Source organism: Dermacentor silvarum, chromosome 5 (assembly GCF_013339745.2).
Source record: "Dermacentor silvarum isolate Dsil-2018 chromosome 5, BIME_Dsil_1.4, whole genome shotgun sequence".
In the NCBI taxonomy this organism is placed as follows: Eukaryota; Metazoa; Arthropoda; class Arachnida; order Ixodida; family Ixodidae; genus Dermacentor; species Dermacentor silvarum.
In genome coordinates, this window is record NC_051158.1 from 4,324,852 (window position 1) to 4,346,796 (window position 21,945).

Below are 21,945 nucleotides of genomic sequence, written 5' to 3' on the forward strand. Positions count from 1 at the left end.
AGGACGACGGCGATGCATGTCCTCGAAAATGAGTAAAAAGAAAAGCTCACTTAAGCGCTGCATCCCAGCGCTACAAATATCCAATGTTACCCACTTTCTTTTCCCCACTGCCGAGCGCATGTTCCAACTGCGGCGGCGCTCACCGACAGGTCGCGTCCTCAAGGCTTTCGCGGCTTCGCTGGCCAGGGTCGCGGGTGAGAGCTTAAAGGGCTCGGTGCAGTTGTGCGCGACGCACTCTCGGTTCGTTTGCATATCCGGCACTCATGGCGAGAAGATGGACTCTGCTACTGGGCCTCCTGGCTTTGCTGGCCTTCGTGGCTGCTGACTCAGGTATAGTTGGATTCGTTGAATGACTCATGGAGCTTAATATGAAGCTTCAGCTCGTGGTCAGCTGGAATTTTTCCGCTGAGATAGATAGATGGGCACCGAAAACAGATATCGCAGTTCTGAAACTATCTACATCTGTTAAAGCATGTAAAGCGAAAATATCCGTTGTGTAAAGTTCCCAGTTTACATGAAATTGTTGCAACGCTTATGAAGGTTTTGCGAACGTCCTAATCAAAAGTTAGTGGTATATTCAGAGCGGTGTGTATTACATCTATTTTGTTCCCTTTAGAAACATTAGTAGGTGCAATTCGCAGAACTGTAATTTCTTTTTTATTGCTCTCCTAAAGTCATATACTTGATACTGAGCTTCTTAACTTTATAACTTTTCAAGAAATAAATAAAATTCGATTGCTTTAATTGAAATTCCACCATAACTACAGTCACTAAATCTTTGCTTCTTCTCTTAAATGCAACAAGCTTCATCAAAATCGGCGCAGTTCCTGCATAGAGAAATGATTTATCCACTGCAAGAATGTCTTCAAACTTGTCACGTTCAGTGTTTGACTCCTTTCGAATACGCGTAAAACGGGGCCCGTTTTTACAGATAATAAATAAATTTTCTGACTTGCCCATTCTTGAGTGTTTTACAGTCTTCCCAAGACTCGTGGAATAAAAAAAAAGAAAACATCACGCACCACTCCACTGCTGTGAAGGTGGATTACCAGCGAAGCAGTTTAGCACACGACATAGAGGTGACACAGAATTTAGATCAAAGGTGTGAGCAAATTTTATTTCTCTTGAGCGGCGACGGCGGTCATCCCGAACGAAGACACACGCACACTTTTATTTTGATCGGCGGTCTTGATTGATGGCATACATTCGCGTGGAAGACTAGCGCCACCTCGGGGAGCCGGAGGAAACCAGACACGCGCGACGGGACCGCCACGCCGGGAGAGCGGAAGGAAACTATAGGCACGCAAGCGCTTGGAACGACGACAAAGGGAGGGCGGTGCGAGCGTATTCATGGCTGGCACGGGTTGCACAGCGGCAAATCTTCGAGAAACCCTTATTATCTACCTGAGAGCCTACAGACTTTCAAAATGGTGCCTATTGATAACTATTCTACTGAAAACGTATATCCAAGTGATGAGACGTATAAGCTTTTGCATAGAATGAAGTTATTTTACATCAAATTCGGGAGCTGAGGTTTCGCGCACGCAGAGCTGTTGACGGACGCGAAAAATCCATGGAACCCTAACCATAGACAGCGTCGCTGCAAAAAAAAAAAAAAAAAAAAATGTGGCATCAGGGTAATTTACTAATACAGCGCAACTTATTTTAAATGCGTAAGCATTTCTATGTCTACCCAGCGAGTAGATCTGTCCGTCCGTCCGTCCGAACGCCCCAACAGAAGGCGCATCCCGCGACTACCGAAACGTATCGGGTATGTGGCGTGTTTGGCATTATATTTTCGCAAAACCGGAGTTTTCGTGATGTCTACAATGCTCCGAGTCGGCTCGACTTGTGGCTCTAGAGATGAATTTTATTTCACCATCACCAAATCTTTCAACAAAGCCTTCATAGAAACTGTTCGCCTTGGACATTTGTTTTGTAACGCCGGTACAACGCATTCATAGGGTTAAAATATATTCACCTTCAGCAAGCGTGGGTGTTTAGCCCAGTGGGTAAGACACTCGGCTTCTGAGCGTGGGTCGGCCAAACTTTTAGATTGCACTATCGCTGGGATCGGCCACATTTTTAGACTGCACTACTTTCGGGATCAGCCAAAATTTAAGACTGCATTGTCTTCGAGATGGGCCACATTTTTAGACTTCCCTACCTTCAGGATCGGTCAAATGTTTAGACTGCACTATCTATAGGATCGGCCACATTTTTAGACTGCACTGTCTCAGGGATCGGCCAAATTTTAAGACAACGCTACCTTCGAGTTCGGCCACATTTTAGACTGCCCTACCTTCAGGATCGGTCAAAATTTTAGACGGCGCTATATGTGGGATCGGCCCCGTTTTTCGACTGCGCTACCTTCGGGATTGACCAAGCGTTTAAGACTGCATTACCTTCGGGATCGGCCATATATTATTGCGATAGCAATTATATGGACACTCCAAGCGTATTTGTGCCGTCGCTGTCGTCCTCGATGTCGCCGTGACGTTCCGTTTAAAGTCCAAACACGATAATATCGTCCCCGCGCACCGTACGCTGTTTGTGCGAGTGAAAGCTTGCGAGGCCAAAAGCCGACGATCGCGGCTCAATCTCACGCGCGCGAGGGAGGAAGGCGGGGTGGAAGTGCTCCGTCTTCTATCGCGCGTGAGGCACGGGGGAGGCGACGGAGAAGGCGGGGGGGGGGGATGCGTTCTGCTCCGGCACTTCGGGGGTGCGTTCTGCTTACGGCGCGGCCGCGCGGGCGCCGTATCTAGAAAGCGATCTATGATGTGGACAAAGTGCGCTCCCGCTCAGACCTCATGTTCGCTAACTTCACTAACTACTCAACCTTGTTCTTTTGCTTCTTTCCGAACCTCTCCCGCAGCCAAGAAACCGTGCTTCCCTCATCCGGGAAAAGGCCATTCAGGTGAGTATCTTCGCATTCTACTTCATCACCCGCCAGTTGTTGTTTGTAAGACGGTGGACGCTATGTTTGCGCTCAGTACTAGGGCTGTGCGAATATTCGTAAGTGGTAAATAAGGAATCAAGTATTGTCCAATTTGATCCGGCCTTCGAATCGGATAGTCACTATTTGTAACCGCGAATATCTATTTTATGTGTCTTAAATACAATGAATGAAAGTGCGCGCGACTGAACGTAAAATTGGACCAATAGTAGGCTGAATTTTATACCGTCGATCATGGTAGCTATGAAACACGGGAAGTGATGTAATGGAGCTTGCCATACGTAGCTCAGGGAGCTAGACCTTTCCGGCTGAACTGCCTGCCATTCGAACTCACCGAAGAGTCCTAAACATGCCAACAAAGTGCTCACTTCTTGCTAATGTCCATTTTGCTATTGATGAACGACGCTTCATAATGTACAATGTAACGACAGAAACTTGCTAACGTTCCGAGTATACTAGGATCTGAACATCGTTTTAAATGAATAAAACAATTGTTCATTAACCGTAAACTGCTCGAAAAGTATTCGATATACGTACTATTGTATTCGATTTCTGCCCCCAAAATTACTATTCACACGCCCGTACTTTTTACAAAATCCACATCTTGACTTCGCGATGAAGTGTTCCCAAACATCGCTTCACGACATGAACCATGCCACGCAGACTGAACGAGATGGTACTGCACACACCCTATAGTGGTGGGGGATGGTGGACGGACTTGGGAAGCCTCAGCCTGGCGTCAACGCCTTCACACGAACCTGCAAAATCTGGTGCATGTTGAACAGAAAGCTTATGTGTTCGCCCCTCCGTGGTTTTATAAGCAGCATGTACAACGCATGACCTACGCTTAGTGTATATGCACTTACTGTGCCTTCTGCTGCAGTGTTTCATCCCATGTTTCGTTGTGGGAACTTTTTGCATTGTACCGAACGAAATGGGAGCCGAGGCCCCGTGATGCTTGCCAGCCATTTTCTCTGGCTCTTTCCTTCTGGAAAAGGCAAATACACTTAACTCATCATCATCAAGCAAGAAAACCAAGCAAGCAAGCAAGCAAGCAAGCAAGCAAGCAAGCAAGCAAGCAAGCAAGCAAGCAAGCAGGCAAGCAAGAGAAACAAACAAACAAACAAACAAACAAACAAACAAACAAACAAACAAACAAACAAACAAACAAACAAACAAACAAACAAACAAACAAACAAACAAACAAACAAACAAACAAACAAACAAACAAACAAACAAACAAACAAACAAACAAACAAGTAAACAATCAAGCAAACAAACGAACAAACTAACAGTCAGGAAAATAAACAAACAAGCAAACAAAATTGGCATTTTCGCCCGACGGCGAAGAATACAGAGATAACGAGATTTAGTGTTGCGCTGAAGGCGTCTCGGAAGGTTTGAGCAAGAGGAAGCTTTAGCTCGGGCCCAACTCCAATGCCGCCTATTCTAATACATGTAAAACGCAGAAACGATATTCCAAGATAACCACTGGGCCGATTTTAATGAAATTTATTGTATTTCAGAGCGAAAGTTAAATTCTAGCGACTGCTGTAAGCGAAACTCCGATTTAGGACCTGCATGTTTTAAATGTAATTTTCAAAGTTTGGCAAGTTTGAAAAAATAGAAGCCCGAAGTTTACAATTTGGTAGCTCTGCACCTAGCAGAGATATCGGAGTTCTGTAAGCCGAACCAATTAGAGCTTCGAAAGCGGTCAAAATTGTTATCTGAATTTATGCCTTACATGATTTTGCTGCATTGTTTACTAGGGTTTTGCAAAACATCTACTCACGAATTAGGGGTCCATTTGAGAGCCATGTAGTAGAATACCTGTATAGCAATTTTGTCTTCTTTAGGTCTACTATTAGGTGCAATTTACAGAATTGTGATACAAATTATCATTGTTGAGTTACCGAGTTGTCAACTTGGTAGTTTTGTTTTCCGAAAATCTGCATATTTTTGTGAAGTTTTATTAAAAGCTTGCCGACCTAAACAGAAATTTCGCAACCGAGAGTCACTAAATTTTAATTGTTTCCTTTAAAGGCAAGAAACCTCATAAAGGTGGAGGAGGAGGAGCACATTTGGTGTAGTGGTTGCCGAGAAATACGATTTATTCTTTCCCATTATTTAGATACGAGGCCCTGAGCTTCCTCTTAAGGTCCCTAGATAAAACAAGCTAGGGATCTTAGGTTGGCGTCATGAGAGGCGCAACGAGCGGTGTTGCGGGAGTCGCACTTCTCTGGTGCACGAGATCGGACCGAACCGAAAACCCTGGGCGTTTGTCAACGCCCCCAATAAAGGATTACATAAATTTGGCCGGTCGTTTACGATCTGTTCCGCTCAGACCAGTGTATGCGCCACGGTGTGGTACGCAGACTAGGGCTCAGTAGGAACACTTAAAGATATGTGCGCGCAAAACGCTCCTGCCAGCAACGGAAGCCAGGGGGGGACGTATTCTGCGACGATCCATCTTCGGCGATGCTTATCGCCTTGGCCTTAGCGTCTTCGCCATCAGGCGCGCGCCGATTGGCTGGTAGAGCAAATCGTATGACGTTGTGTTCGACCTACCAATCAGATCCTCCGATTTTGCTCGATGAGCCAATCCGCGCGCGCCTGATGTGGATCGTCGCAGAATAAGTCCCCAGAACGCTGGCCCAGCTCCGGTAATGTCGATTGAGGGGAGTGCGTTCACTGGGCATCGTCGACATTTGTAGCCAAATTCACTGCTTGACTCTGGAGTCCGGCTAGCCTTCCACGTGCAGGCCAAGCGTGGTCCATTAATTGCGGGACAGGCAGCACGTACAAACGGCAATTTCTATCTCAGCAAAAATGAGTTCGGTACATTTGCTCAGGCTCACAAATGGACAAGTTCTCTTGCGGAAACCACGGGGTCCTGGACTGAGGACTCCACCCAAGCCCAGGGGCCCGTCGAAGGACCCCGCGGTTTCGGTTTATTTTAATTGATTTTTTTTCTCTCTCTCTTGCGGAAACGTTGGATCCAGGCAGACGCTTCCTCTCGGTCGACGACTCACTTCACGCCTGCGCCTTTCTTGAAAGCCTTGTCTCCCTTCAATTTACTACCTGCAAAAGGCGTAGCGATAAGTAGACGGTCTCGAACAAAGAAACATAGGAAAGCAGGTAACATATATCAGTGCCGCGTGTGTTTTGTTTGCATTTACATCCTATACCGGGTGTTAAAAACTAAGCTTTGCGGAATTTTTAAAAATCGCCTGCGGCCGGTACCAGAATTCTTATCGTTGAGCTGGGTTATTCGAAGAGGCGGACATTCGTAGCACGAGAAATTGAAACACATATTAAAATAATAAAAAAATACTAATAAACTTCTTAGTTAATTAATTTACGACACATATTGCAATTTAGGAATTGTAGCCAGTTAGTTTGCAAGACGCACCCCCTTTAAGTGAATTTACAGGATGGCACCAGTTTCGAGATATTATTTCCCAAAGTATGGGACAATATACATGGGCGTTCGAATTACTTTTGTGCTTCAATGTAAAAACAGCATTTTGGTAAAAAAAGTAAGTGGAATAACAGTGCATTTTATGGCGACTTTGATGGCGCATATTTTGAAACTGGTGTCATTCTGGAAATTCATTCCAAGCGGATACGCCTGACAAGCTCACCGGCTACAATTCGTAAATTGCAATATGCGTCGTAAAGTAAATAACTAAGAAATTAATTAGTACATTTTGGTTAGTTGAATATGGGTTTCGCTTTCTCGTGCTACTAATGCCCGCTTCATCGAATTACCCAGCTCAACGATAATAATTATGCTACCTGCTGCAGGCGATTTTTTAAAACTTCCATAAAACTTAAACGTTAACACCCGTATAAGGCAATGTAGCAACTAAAGATTTCGAAAAAGATACGAGAACAATATAGTATGCCGACCATTCGACCACTTCCATACACTGGCTGCCCCCGTATACAGGCAACGAGTTTACTTATCGTATTTTTGTTGTCGACCTGGAACCTCTTAACTTGCCTCGCAGGTGGCGTAGTTACAAAAAATCCAAAGCCACCAACCAGGAAGCCTCCGGGTGAGTCAAACCTGTTGATAGTTGTACAAATGCGGTGACTCTTGTTTCACAGTGTCAATAATCACGTGACCTACTCTAACAATACAAACGGAACCCCCCCCCGCTTCGAAATATCGCTATTGATACCAAGTGTCGAAAACTGAGTGCGCGCGTTTATTTAGTGACAGCCCCTCTTTAAAGACGCTATCCCGCAGCTATGGCACGTGTGATGACGTCAGTCTGACGTCATGGTCAACGCGGTTTTCTGTCCACTTTCACTTTGCAACAGATTTCGAAAAATATACGAGAACAATATAGTATGCCGACCATTCCACCGCTTCCATACACTGGCTACCCCCGTATACAGTCAATGAGTTTACTTATCGTATTTTTTTTGTCGACCTGGAACCACTTAACTTGCCTTCTCGCAGGTGGCGGGGTTACAAAACATCCAAATCCACCAACCAAGAAGCCTCCGGGTGAGTCAAACCTGTCGATAGTTGTACACACGCGGCGACTCTTGTTTCACAGTGTCGATCATCACGTGACCTACTCTAACAATGCAAACGCAACCCCCCCCTCCCCCCCCCCCCCCTTCTAAGAAAAAACTATCGCTATTGATACTAAGTGTCGAAGACTGAGTGCGCGCGTTTATTCAGTGACAGCCCTTTTATAAAGATGCTATCCCGCAGCTATGGCACGCGACGAGTTCGCGTCCTCGCCGGACCTGTAATAAAAGTTATTTCACTCACTCACTCACTATGGCACGTGTGATGACGTCAGTCTGACGTCACGGCGAACGCGGTTTTCTGTCCTCGCTAATACTTTCACTTTGCAACACTCTTCCCTCCTTAAGGTGAGTACCGCGGTACGGGTTTCCCTATACGGGTCGATCGACGAAGCACAGATGGTCCAGCCTCTTCTGGTATAGCGTCGGCACACCAGCTGGTTGATCTTGCGAAGGTTGTGCCGGTACGGGACTGTATCGAGGACTGACTTGATCCATGTGACGCTGAAGCTCACCTTCTGCCTTTTCAACGGCGATGATTCGGGATCCTCGTTGTTTCTTTCACTGTGGCTGGCATCCACCTTTCTGCCTCTCCGAAGTTGCGAGCCCAAACAGGAGTGCCCGGGTTCAGCTTGCTTTCTTGATCTGCCTGTGGACAGATAGGAAAGGTTACGGGCGGTGGAAGGCACATGTCTAACCGAGAACGGATCTGATATCCGAAAAGGCGTTGAGACGGTGATCGTCCATCATCCAGGGGCGTTCTACGGTTGCTAAAGAGCTGTTTAGCCAATCGCTCAGACAAGTCACCTGACCGAACCTTCTTGGGGCCATCTTTCAGCGTCCGCACGGCGCGTTCAGCAAGCCCGTTCGATTGGGGGTGATGTGGTGGAGTACGAAAATGCTTGTGGTCATTTGCTGTCAGAAACTTCGTGAAAGTCTCTGACGTAAACTGAGTTCCGTTGTCCGTCACAATGGTTCTTGGTATGCCCAGCCTGCAGAAGTTTTCACGCAAGGATGTAACTATCGATTGCGCTGTGGCATGACGCACTGGAATTGCTTCGATCCATTTCGAATGTGAATCTATGGCCACTAGGATCATGGTGTTATTCAATGGACCGGCATAATCCAAATGTACACGTGACCAATTCTCGTGCGTTAGTGGTCAGCTTACTGGTATTTTCGCCAGTGGCATTGCGCTGGCTTGCTATGCATGTAGTACAATTCCTATTGATTTGTTCGATAGCTCCGTCGATACCGGGCCCCCATACGACCGTACGGGCCAATGCCTTCGTAAACGGTTAGCTCAGTCTTTCGTGCAAAGTATGGTTCCAACCGCGGATCGGGTGCTTTGCGCTGCTTTGGCCAACCATGAAGCACGTAGGACTTGACGTTTCCAAGCACTTCATCTTTTTCGGTCAACTGTCTCATTGCTTGCGAAGAAAGGGGCGTGTCATCCAGCTGCTGCAGAGAGTGCACGTACTCGTGTAGCTCCTCTGATGTGTCCTCGATGGTTTCTAGAGGAAGTCGACTGAGTGCGTCTGCATTCAGGCTGTCGGAGCCAAGTTTGTAAGTTTGTACTCTATCTTGTACTGGTACGCTACCAGCAGCAAGGACCAACGCTGAATTCTTGCGGCAGCCATGATGGGCGTGGGGACGATCTTCGCGAAATAGACCCACCAGCGGCTTGTGATCTGTTGTCAAGGTGAAGGTTCTTCCCAGTAGGTAGTCCCAAAACTTTCATACCCCGAACACCAGGGCCAACGCTTCACGTTCAAGTTGTGAATAATTCATTTCCGCTTTGGTAAGTCTTCGAGAAGGAAAACCTATAGGCTTGTCAACATTGCCAATGCGATGGGACAGTACCTCTCCAATTCCGTTCGGTGACGCATCGCACTTAAAGCGCAGCGGCCGTGAGGGATCGAAGTGAGTAAGCATTTTGGCATTGAATAAAGCGTTTTTTGACTTCTGTAATGCTTCGCGTTGTTGAGAGCTCCAATTCTTTCATTCTTGCGGCGTTCTTTCATTAGCAAATCGTAGGGCGGGGATAGCAGACTGGCCATATTGGGAAGGAACTTGCTGTAATACGTGAGAAGACCCAAGTAGGAACGCAATGCACTCACGTTGAAAAAAAAACACACACACACAGCGCAAAAAAGACACGGACACGAGAGAGCGACACGCAAAAAGCGCTGTCTCGTGTCCGTGTCCTTATTGCGCTTTTTTTCCCCATTGAATCACCAACACGCCCAAGCTTCCACGCTAAATCACTCACGTTCTTGGGTGTTGGTGCCTTCATGATAGCGTCCATGTTCTTCTCCAGAGGTTGCAGCCCTCCCGTACTGCCCTCCCGCAATGAGTTTACTTATCGTACTTTTTTGTCGACCTGGAAACACTTAACTTGCCTTTTCGCAGGTGGCGGGGTTACAAAAGATCCAAAGCCACCAACCCGGAAGCCTCCGGGTGAGTCAAACCTGTCGATAGTTGTACACATGCGGTGACTCTTGTTTCACGGTGTCGATCATCACGTGACCTACTCTAACAATACAAACGCATCCCCCCCTCCAAAATAAATAAATAAATAAATATCGCTATTGATACTAAGTGTCGAAAACAGAGTGCGGCTGGTCGAATCGGCGTTACTTAAACACTACGTCCGGCATTCGGTTCCTTCCTTGCTACGTGTTTATTTTCAATCGCAGTCGTAGAGCGAAACATTGCGAAGCGAAAACAGTCGTAAACGCGCACACACAGTTAAACAACTGAACCAAGAAAGGAAATAAAACCTACATTGCTAGAGATGCAACATTGCTGAGTAAGTGGTTCAGACTCCAGATTACGCTAAGCAGAATGGCTCTCATGGCAAAACTCTGTGTATGGCCGAGACACACTAAGGAATCACCCAAAGACAGAGAGGAACGATTTTTAACACGGATAGGAGACAAGGACTAGACGCACACGAAATGCAGATAGTAAATGACACAAGTCGCGCTACTGTTCGATAATCTCAGTCTGGTGCTATACCACCGCAGTTCAGTTCCAATCACCGTAGTGGTCAGCCGCCGCAGCGGTGAGTTAGCGACGGCTGGGACTCAGCTCAGCCACACGTCGCTGCTCTAGTGACGGGAACCGGGGCGCAGCCCGGCGCCGACAGGGTGACGAACGGTGATGACACCGTATACGGCGGCCTATCTCGGCCTAACAGGGCAGGACGGCGCTGGACGCCGCAGAACAGCCCGCCTCAGGAACATCAGGGCGCCGGGGCGAAGCCCGACCACGGCAGGGTCCGCCAGGTAGCTCGGCCTCCAGGGACCGCGAACCGCGGCGAAGCCCGGTTTAACAGGGTCGGGATCGCTGACGTCGGGACGTCGCCTGCCGCTCGATCCGCAGAGCCAGGCGAGAGACCACCGTGCTGGCCCGCTCCGCTCAGCTTGACGGCCCCGTCGCTCGAGCTGCCCTCTCGCGGAACGCGCACTATCCACGCGCACTTCCGCGCTCTTCGGCCCCGCACACCGAGCACAACCATATAAATACCATCCTCCTGCCACAGTCGTGCAGAGTGAATTGACTTACTGAATTACGTTACATTAAGCTATGCTAGCCATCGTCTTTTCCTCACACAATGATGTCGATTTTGTCGCAGCGACAGCAAGTGCTATCACAGAGGCTGACGAAGTGTTACCGAGCCCCTGTCGTTGTCTTTTGAAGCTGTAGACAAATGGGAATGTTGGTTGCGTTAGACCTGACTCTCCCAAGGCAGTCCTGCCATGATAAGAGAGAAGTTGCATCGTCATTGCAACGCGACCGGCCTACAAATATGCGCTAACTGTTTTCCCACTCCCCCACAGGAGGAGGAGGAGGAGGCCATCATCCACCGGGTTGTCATACGCATCCAACCACGACGACTACAGGTGAGCATGTGATGCCGTGGAAGGCGACATGGGCTTTGTACCCTTGTAGAGATTGGAAGAACGAAAAGAGAGGCCGAAGGTGGACAAAAAAATTTTACGGTGGAGCAGTGCGTTGCGAATCAATACTGTGGACAAGGGCGTGAACAACTAGGACACGAAACACGCACGAAGCGAAGACTATATCAACTGTTTTGTGAAACAGTTGATAGTAACTGAGCTTCAAGCTTGTCGAGTGTCCTAGTTAAGCACGTCCTTGTCCATAGTATTGATTCACAGCGCCGTTTTGCACCATGTCCCCAAGCCAACTGGCCTACTACACCACATTACTAAAAAAAAAAAAAAAAAAAAAAAAAAACCGTTTCGTAAGTTTATGCAAACCTTCAGTGGACGCGCATTACTGTCCACTGTATGACGAGGCAAACAGTGTATTTAATGTAAGCTAACTTAAACGTATCATACCTTGACAGGTAAAAAGCGAGTGCTTGACTAGACGCGTCAGGTAGACGTATTGATGCAAGTCTGCCTGTGCTAAGTGCGTCGCGAGGTTCCCAACAGTGCCACTACGATCGCACGCAACGCGACGCTTATTTCTCGCCCATTCGTCGCTGTAGCTCAGTGTCTTAGGAGTCGCGCTGCCGAACCTGAGGTCACGAGTTCGAGCCAGACCGCGGCGGCCGCATTTAGATAGGGACGAAATGCGAAAACACTGGTGTACTTTAGAAGAGCCCTAACCAGAGCTTGTTGGCACTGCTACAGGGCAAAAAAAAAAAAAAAAACAGCGAGAAACAGCTCGTGTACTCAGATGTAGTTGCACGTTAAAGAATCCCAGGCGGTCCAAATTAATCAGGAGTCCCCGGTTACGGCACACCTCATAACCAGGTAGTGGTTTCGGCACGTAAAACAACAGAATTTAAGAATAACAATTTCTCGCCTGGTCTCTCGCCTTGCATGACCGAAAAATAACGGCCGAACTCATCTCACGTTGAACTGCCGATGGTGATGCGATTAGCATTCGAGCTATAAACGTGACTTCAGAAATACGCCTCGTCTGAACCGCATCTCGTCGTCTGCGCCTGCGCGCCTGCCTAGGGAGCGTTTATAGGGCATTTTTCGGCCAGAGCGGCCAGATTATCTCCCCAAAGGGCTGTCAAGGCGTTCGTATTCACGCCAGGTCAATTCACACGCTTTTAAAAGACCTGCAAAGGACACACACTGCACTTCGCTGATGTACCGTCCGCCATATTTACCTTCTCCGAAACGTCGGTTAACCTAAACCGAGATTACCAAGCTTGGTTTGCAGTGAACCACGGTTAGCGGTCTAACCGGCGTTTCGCCTGCTGTGTAACAGCGCTAACCGCGTTTTCCGATAACCGCGGTTGTGTTAGCTACGATTAAGGCCGCCCGTGTAATAAGTGTATAAGTCGTCACCTTGTGAACCTTGAGCTGTTTCAGAGGTTCTTAACCAACTCTGCGAGTACTTCGCGTTTGAAGCTGGATTCACACGACGGGTTGGACCGTCGATTCAATTCGCACGTGAGCGTGACGGGATTCAGCTGCAAGGAATCGCTTTGCTAACAGCTACTTTATTACGTCCTTTAGCTTGGCGTAATCTGGCTGCACTGTGTCATGTCATGCTCATCCACGGATTGAGTAAGCAATCCGTTCCGTTGTGTGGATCCAGCTTTTCTCCCACTTATTTACCTAGCATTTTCTTTCCATAAAGTTATCCAGCAATCTTCAAAGTGTTGTCATCGCACGCACTTGTGGTTTACTCTCGGCGAAACTGAGGGATCTTTTTTATACTTGCAGTGCCTACCAGCGCCTCCACCGGAAGCACACCATGGACCTCTACCAGTACCTCTACTTCTAGCCCCACTTCTACCTCTACCCCCACTTCTACTTCTACCTCTAGCACAACTTCTACTTCTACGTACAGCACAACTTCTATCGCTACCAACAGCCCTACTTCTACCTCTACCTCCAGCACTACTTCTAGCCCCACTTCTACCTCTACCTCCAGCTCTACTTCTAGCACTACTGCCAGCCCTACTTCTACCTCTACTGTCACTACGACACGAAAGCCACCATGTACCTGCCCCACTGTTGGAACCACCACCAGTACTACAAGTTCAACATCCAGTACGACGTCAACCCCGATGTCTACGTCTAGCACGACATCAAGCCCGACATCTACCACGACATCAACCCCGACATCTACCACATCAACTACGACATCCACCCCGACATCTACCACAACATCAACCCCGACATCTACATCTACCACGACATCAACCCCGACATCTACCACGACATCAACCCCGACATCTACCACGACATCTACCACGACATCAACCCCGACATCTACCACATCAACTACGACATCAACCCCGTATTCTACCACGACATCAACCCCGACATCTACCACAACATCAACCCCGACATCTACATCTACCACGACATCAACCCCGACATCTACCACATCAACTACGACATCAACCCCGTATTCTACCACGACATCAACGCCGACATCTACCACAACATCAACCCCGACATCTACGACATCTACCACGACATCAACCCCGACATCTACCACATCAACTACGACATCAACCCCGACATCTACGACATCAACCCCGACATCTACCACATCTACCACATCAACTACGACATCAACCCCGACACCTACCACGACATCAACCCCGACATCTACCACAACATCAACCCCGACATCTACCACGACATCAACCACGACATCAACCCCGACATCTACCACGACATCAAAACCTACTAAGCCTCCGAACGGTTCTTGCATTAAAGGCAATATACCAGACGTACTCGGCATTGGAAAGGTAATCACCACCATGCAATTCCCGTTGCTTGCACATGTCTTACTGTAGCCCAAAGCAATTTAATTGCTTAAGTACTGAATGTGCCGTTGAAAGAGCGTCATGTAGATACCCCAATCACTCTTCAAGCTAAACTGCAGGCTCATTCGCGCTGATAGCCAGCCCAGATGGCGCGAGCATTTCGTTGCAGCGAAATTGTCATCTTCTGAGTGGCATCGCCGCAGATGATGCGCACTTCAAATCTATTGTCAACTAAACTTCCCGAAAATGCTCGGTAACGTGAAAGCAAACTCGATCCGACGAAAAATGCTACCTCTGAAATTTCGAAGCCAAAAAGCACGTTGTTTATCTGGAAAAGTGATGTATTCCTGGTGGTCTTATTGATGAAGCATCCGCTATTTAATAATCATGCGTTTGATGCACACTAGCTTTGTCGACGATATAAGTTTGCTTTGTGTAGCGTAGAAGCTGTCTACAATATTTTTTTGCGAGAGCATTCAAGCGAGGCATTCGTGGTTAACGTCCACATTATAGTGAACTGCCTGAAATCGCTCTCTTGTACGTGTGGGCCAGTTTTGTTCTAGTTGGCCATTCTCTCTTTGGAATCGTTCCTGTGCCCTTGTTTCAGAAGTGAACTCAGTTTTATTTCGCCTACTAATAGACGATTACTACGAAATTTCCCTGACATTTCTCTCCCTACTTATTTTATTGAACTCACTAGCGTCGCTTTTTTCGTACAATGCATCTTAACTGTACCAGAATCCTGTGGTCCTGAGGCATATTGCTTTACGGCGCAATACTGCTCTGATTGAGAGACGGAAGTTCATCGTTACGTGCTCAGGCCCAAAAATTCGCAGTCTTCGATAACTCGTACGGCTTCTAAACAGGAGATGACCGAACAAGAAAACAGCAGCATTATTATAGAGCGCAGCCTCTCTGGCGCACGTTTGTGCGGCGAGCGTCGTCATCGGCGTAACCGAGCGAACGAGCGTAGCGAAGGATGAAAGAGCGAAGGTGGAGCGCCGCTGGGTATAAAGGACGCGAGGAGGAAAGCAGAGGAGGAGGTTATGGCGAAAGCGTAAGAAGAAAACCATAGTGCGGTGACGATGGCTACGAGATGGCGCCAGGGTAGCGCGCGTCGTCTGGAAAGCGTCTGCGGCTGCTGCTGAGGATCGCGCCCAAGTATCACCGACGCGCTGCCTCTCGCGATCTCCAGATTAGTGAGGCAGTCGCGCCACACTTCGCTCGGTTTGCAGCGTGCCGCACTAGACAGGCTGTCCGCGCCAGCCAATATATCGCGAAAGAAAAACACGCATACAGCTGCGCTCAAATTTCGCATTAGGGAGCATCGTAATTGTCGTCAAAAATTTTATTGCGATAGCAATTATATGGACACTCCAAACCAGATTTCTGCCGTCGGCGTCGCCGTCGCCGTCGCCGTGAGGTTCTGTATGACGTCAATGGAGATGAAATCGTCGCCGCGCGCCGAACGCTGTATGTGCGAGTGAAAGGGCCAAGGGACGCGCGCTTTCACGGGGAGTGAACGCACGGCGAACAAACGCGCGTTCTGCGCCGTGCTCCTGAAGGGCTGCAGAAGTAGGCGTCTCTTTCCTCCTTTACAATCACCATATATGTAGAGCAAACGCGCCTTCTTCCGACGCGCGAAAGGCCTTGGGGGGGGGGGGGGGGGGCAGGAGGAGGGAAGGGAGGCGACGTTTAGCTGCGGCACCAAGTGCCTATTTATATCCGGAGCCTCTGATATAAATAGAGAGAGAGAGTAGTGATTTTATTGAAGAAGTAAGCGTCACTTTCTTCTTCAATAAAATCACTACTCTCTCTCTCTATTTATATCAGAGGCTCCGGCAACAGTCACCAACGCCGCACGCATTTTGTGCGAACGCGGGCAAAACGCCGACGGCGTCGACAACAGTTCTGCGTGTTGCCGGTGCTGCTGCATGTCGAAGTTTATACAGCTGATAAAGCTACTATCATTACTCCGTATAGCTCTCTACAAATTTGCTATCGCAATTGATGCTTCGCCTTTCAGGTGAAGCTGCGACCACTTTTTTAATACTGAAGCACATTAGCAGCTTGTTTATTTTTTGGACGCAGCGAGAGTGGTTTTTGCTACATTTCAAGACACACCACCCTCGTCACACCAGACATCCTTGCCACTTCAGGCCTGTAGCTTTTGTGCTATGGCGCTATCAGACGTCCGTTGGTTAGGCAACGCTGATTCTGTGATTTCTATCAATGTCTGGTGCCTCGTTACACGAGGCGCACTTTCGTTGTGTCAACAGAAAACTTTGTTACCCCGACGAGACATAGGACAGGGAATTCTCTCGCAAATAAATAGAGGACAAAATAGTCCTCGTAACTTTTCCATTCACGTAAGTTCTCGGAATACATGACTTTGCATTGTCAGCCCCTACAGCAGACTTCGCATTCAAATGTGCTTGAAACCTGTTGCTCCGACATTTCGCATGGCGTTATATCTAGGCCTCCACAATTTGTGACCTTTGCGCGGAACAGTGAAAAGTGTTCTGTCAATAAACGATTCTGCTTTTCTTCCTGTTTCAGTGCCTGGGTTACGATCTCTATTTGTGCAAGAAAGGGGAGGTATTTACTCATTCTGTTATTTTGTGATCAGAGTCAATCAGTAAGTTTCCATATTTACTTGCTGACCAGATAAGAAGCAGGTGAAAGAAACGTTCAGCGTTTAACGCCATGGTTTACTCAAAAGATTCGACTTCCCTAGTAAAGCTTTAGACTTAGCTGGAGCAACTATAAAGGTTTGTACTTGTGGATATTGAAGATGTGATATGTCATTGCCGGCGCTATACCAATGCGCGCTTAGCAACATAGAATTTGCTCGATACACGTGTACAAATAACGTACCAATTAGTAATTTTCTAGGACCTTGGGACACAATTTGGGACACAATGATAGCCGCGATGGCATTGCTATTTTTTATGTTAGGACATTCTCAGGCCATTCGGTATCTAATCTTAACTAATTTGTTTCTTCTTAATTTTGTTTTTAATTAATTTCTTGTCCTTCTCATGTGGTTACAATCACCCTATCTATAAAGTAGCAAGCCTTGTATGCAGCAGGGTTGACACTATCAGATTGCTTCAATTGATGAACCTAATTAGGTATGCCTTTATTATTTTCTGTTCTTGCATTTTCCGGTGAGATCTTTTTCTTCTATTATTGAAATAGCGTGCCTTTGAAGTTTGACGTTCATTGCTAACATTTTATTATTTCAGTCATACGCTCTATTTCGCTCGTTAACTTACTGTTAATACGTGTTATAGTTTTACCTTTACAAGTTTCATTAGTTGTCACTGTTGTATTTATATGATTCTCGTTACCATGAATAGGAACTTCTAATTCGATTTCCAGCTACTAGACCTGTTTATGTATATGCATTTTCCCCCGTTTTTTTAATTACTACTTCACAATACAGATATGAATAAACTGATCCGGACACTGATTCATTAAGTTCTCTCTATTGATGTCTTTTGATTTGCCTATTTACGTGTAAACGTTTATTCGTGCTAGACAAAAATCAAAGAATTCCTCGGTAGAGCCGTAAGGCACTTCGCCTTTCTTGGTAAAACATTTCTGGCTGAGATAGAGCAACTCCGACGTGTCGTCGATCACGAATGACAGCTAGCATATGTTTTCTATTTTCATGTGCGTTTGACCCAACAAGACTCTTCTGGAAGGACTAATGAAATTGTTTGCGGTAAGTTATGTCGTTCAATCTTCCAACAAGGAGGAGGATGAGTGTTGCTAGCTGCAGGTGGACCAAGCCTTGCGAAAGCTGCGGGCAGTCTTGCAAACTGTTGCAAAATTCAGTAAGCAGGCGTTCCAGCACATCTAGTTTACACTAACCAGCGTAGCCGCGTTCCCGCTAGTTAATAAGATGACCGGACATTCCGATTAAGGCGGGACACGTGCCGTTTTTAGCGCCGTGGTCTGGATGTCCCGCGGCTTGCGTGTGGGACGATGTTCTGACCCGCTTTGAACTCTCCATATCTCCAAGTTGAATTCCAATTGACATCGTAAAGGTCGAGAGCCGAGCCGACGACCTTTGGTGGGAGTGGAACCCATGACCCTTGGTGTTAATTAAGGCGAAGTTCATTAAGGCACAGTTAATTAAGATAGAGATAATTAAGGCACTCGAACCCACGACCTTAGGAGGGAGTCAAACTCACGACCTTTGATGTTAATTAGGGCGAAGTTAATTAAGGCGCAGTTAATTATGACACTTGAATCCACGACCTTTGGTGTGAGAAAACAAGTAATAGGAAGTAGCGACGCATTAAAATGAAAATGTCAAGCAATGTAATTGATTTCTTGTGAGCTCGCAGGCTTTCGACTTCATCCTCTTCAGCGTATGCTAAAGTGACTGTGACAATTTTTTTAATGCCCTTACAAAATTCTCTGACGCAACTCATCAATCGCAGTGCACCGTCTGCGGCTTGCTAAACCGATGGAGTCCCTTGGAGGCGCTCTCGCTCCTACAGGAGATATTCTACGCGCTACTCAACAAGGTGTTGCCATTTGTGCCAAAATGTAAGCTTACGCCACGTACAAGCTTCTTCAACTATTGGTACAACCGGTTTTGGAAACTTCGTATGTACTTGGTCTGTAACAAAAAAAAATTAATTGATCGGCAGTGCAGTTTCCAGAATCGGCGGCCGTTGACGTGGCAGTCCGTGAGCAAGGGCCACGAATATTCCAAAGTGTAAAGCCCACCGTGTGATATAGTTTGCACGTGGTGCTCGCGGTGAACGTTAAAGGGCTCCTCACCAGGCCCCACTGGAAATTGTTGTTATTCACTGGTAGTTGTAAGGCGCCGTGTAAGGGGCCGTTTTACCATGAGGATATTTCAAATTGGTTCATTAGTAAGAGAGATCGGAGAAATTGAAATGACGCGCTGCCAGGAAGCGAGCTTCACTGTCAACGCAGACACACTTATCCTTTAACCCGACTAGCATCCGCAAGCGAAGTTCCTGGCCTGCCGTCTTCCGTACTGAAGTTGAGGAATAGAATTAACTTTTTTTTCTTCTCTTTGTTTTTTGCCCCGCGGCGCACTTCCTGTGGCAGTTCTGAACGTTCTAGATTCGACATTTCATGGAGGACGCAAATAACTTGATAGGTTGCATTGCGCAACACGACTGAAGCCAGACGAGTCGGCCCAACACGTGATCGCCACGTCAGAGCGCGAGGTAGGTTTTAGTGCTCCCTGTCCGTCCGCGCTCTGCAGGCCGAGCTGAAGGCAGGACAGCCGAGCAAGTGAGCATGGATTAGAGACTACTGGGAACCAAACAATCTCGGCCAGTGCGCTCATTCTCAGAAGTCACGTGTTGGGCCGGCTTTTCGAGGGAGAAAGTGAAGGGTATGGCATCAGGGAGTGTTGGCTTGCCAAGGCAACGCCTCCTAGATAGCACAAGACTGGCGGTCTTCGATCCGTGACGTCATGTTACCTTGCCCGACTGCTTTAAAATCTCATGGGGACGCTCCCGAGTAAGCGTCGATTTTGACGTCACCGCTTTCGTCACGCCGGACTTGGCAATGGAAATTTCGGTCTATGTAGCATGACGTCACAAAGCAGAGTGCACAGGCTTGCTATCCAGGAGGCTTTGGCCAAGGCTGGTAGCATGACGTAATGCTCGCTCCTAGTTTATTTTCTTCCTTCGTGGGACAAATTACCAAAGTCACGTGCCATAATCGATGACGTTGCAGGTAGTGCGTCTTCCGTAGAGGCATTTGTGCGTGTGACCTTGACTCTCTACTTCTGAGCGGGGCTGCCCTGAGAGGAAGTTCCACGTGGGCTTTTGTTTAAAATTTCCGCTGTTCCGGGCCGGGCAGCCGTTTGTTAGTTTACAGACACGATTACCGCCGCGCGATCTACATGCCGTGCCTCTCTGCTTGCAATGCCTGGTGAGGGGCTCTTTAACAGACAATGTCTCTGAATAAGTAGTTGCGGTCCCCGAAGAAGTGAGTGGTCGCTCAAGAAGTAGCTGCGGTCCTGGACCAAGGGTCTACGCTTAGCCCTTCGGGTTAAACTGCCCAATTTCTCCGCATGCGTTTTTTACCACTCGGGCCGCGACCCATCTTTCGGGCGATTACCTCTGCTACTGGATGATTCAGTCGCAATCAGCGTAGAGCACCCGACGCGAGCATACAAGACTATCACTTCTTCTTCACTATGTCACCTGACCAGACAGATCTTCGTCGAACTCTGGACTACACATGTTCCTGCGAGCGTACGTAGCTTGCGAAAAAAAAAAAAACAGAATTCCCTAAAGCTGGCGTCGCATTGGGTGGTCATGCACGCAGAAGCAAGATTTATAGAAGTACGTTGTTTCACATGTGTATGTGATTGTCAGAACACTGGAAACGTGCGTGGGATGAATAAGGGCATAATGGCACAGTTTAGCGTTAAAGAGAGGTACAGATAGACTGAGACACAGGCAGACGCAGAGATAGTAAGGATTCATCGGCAGCTGTCGAAAACTTGCCTATGGAACCTGCGCCATCCGTCCGTCCGGTAGATATACCTATACGCACGCTAAAATGGCGATGCTCGCGTTGTGGCCAGTGCGCTAAAGGCGACTGAAGCATCCAGGAGTTGGGTTAATAATTTGTAAGATGGATCGCCGCAGGAGTGACGAAAAAATATTTTCGCGAAAACTGGGCAGTTCTGGCCGAAGGGCCAAGTCTTGAAAGGAATAGCAACGTTTACGGTGTGCGTTCGTCAGGAATTTATTTCCTAATGTATCAGCACCTGACACAACTCTGAAAGGAGTTCTGGCGTCTGCCCGATATCATTCCTCTGTAATGAAATAATTATGATCAATGATGATTTCATTTGATTTTATACCGCTCACTTTACGCGCCTCACTGACTAGCGTACCATACTGATGCACCTCTCAAAAATTTGCGGGAAGAATAAGAGCATTCGAGAGGCTCCACGTTTTTTCTTTTGCAGTCACAACCATACTGTCATGTTGTAGTGACAGTGAGCAACACAGTAGCCAAAACTGTGAATCACGAAAGTAAAGGGGTAAAAATTAGCCACAGGAGGAGTGGTTAGCAAGTATCGCTCACGGTCAAGACCGCGGAGGTGAAACTTCCTTTTAGTGCGTTGACCTTAGGAGTGCCAATATATGGGAAGTGTGGGAAGCTAGTCACGTGATAGAGGTAGGTAATATATATATATATATATATATATATATATATATATATCATAAGAAGCGAACAAACAATGACACCAAGGACAACATAGGAGAAATTACTTGTTCTTACTAATTGAATTAAAGAAATGATAAATTAATGGAAATGAAAATGGATAAAAAAAAACTGTCCGCAGGTGGGGAACGATCCCACGTCTTCGCATTACGTTCAGGAAAAATAGATTTCCAGAATGACACCAGTTTCGAGATATTATTTCCCAAAGTGTGAGACGCAATACGTGGGCGTTCCAGTTACTGTTGTGCTTCAATGTACAAAACAGCATTTTGGTAAAAAAAGAAAAAAAGTACTGTGGAACAGCAGTGCATTTTTATGGCGAGTTTGATGGCGCCAAACTGGTGTCATTCTGAAAATTCATTCCAAGTGGATACGCCTGACAAGCTCACCGGCTACAATTTGTAAATTGCAGTCTGTGTCT

General features: G+C 47.2%; 1 protein-coding gene across 1 annotated transcript; it reads left to right on the plus strand.

Annotated features, from left to right (window-relative positions):
* Nucleotides 1-263: 263 nt before the first annotated feature.
* On the plus strand, nt 264-14,203 carry LOC119452713 (uncharacterized). Its single transcript, XM_049667141.1, has 5 exons — nt 264-330; nt 9,917-9,964; nt 11,350-11,412; nt 13,222-13,818; nt 13,860-14,203. Exons 1-5 carry the CDS (start codon nt 264-266, stop codon nt 14,201-14,203), a joined length of 1,119 nt encoding a protein of 372 aa, XP_049523098.1.
* Nucleotides 14,204-21,945: the final 7,742 nt, after the last annotated feature.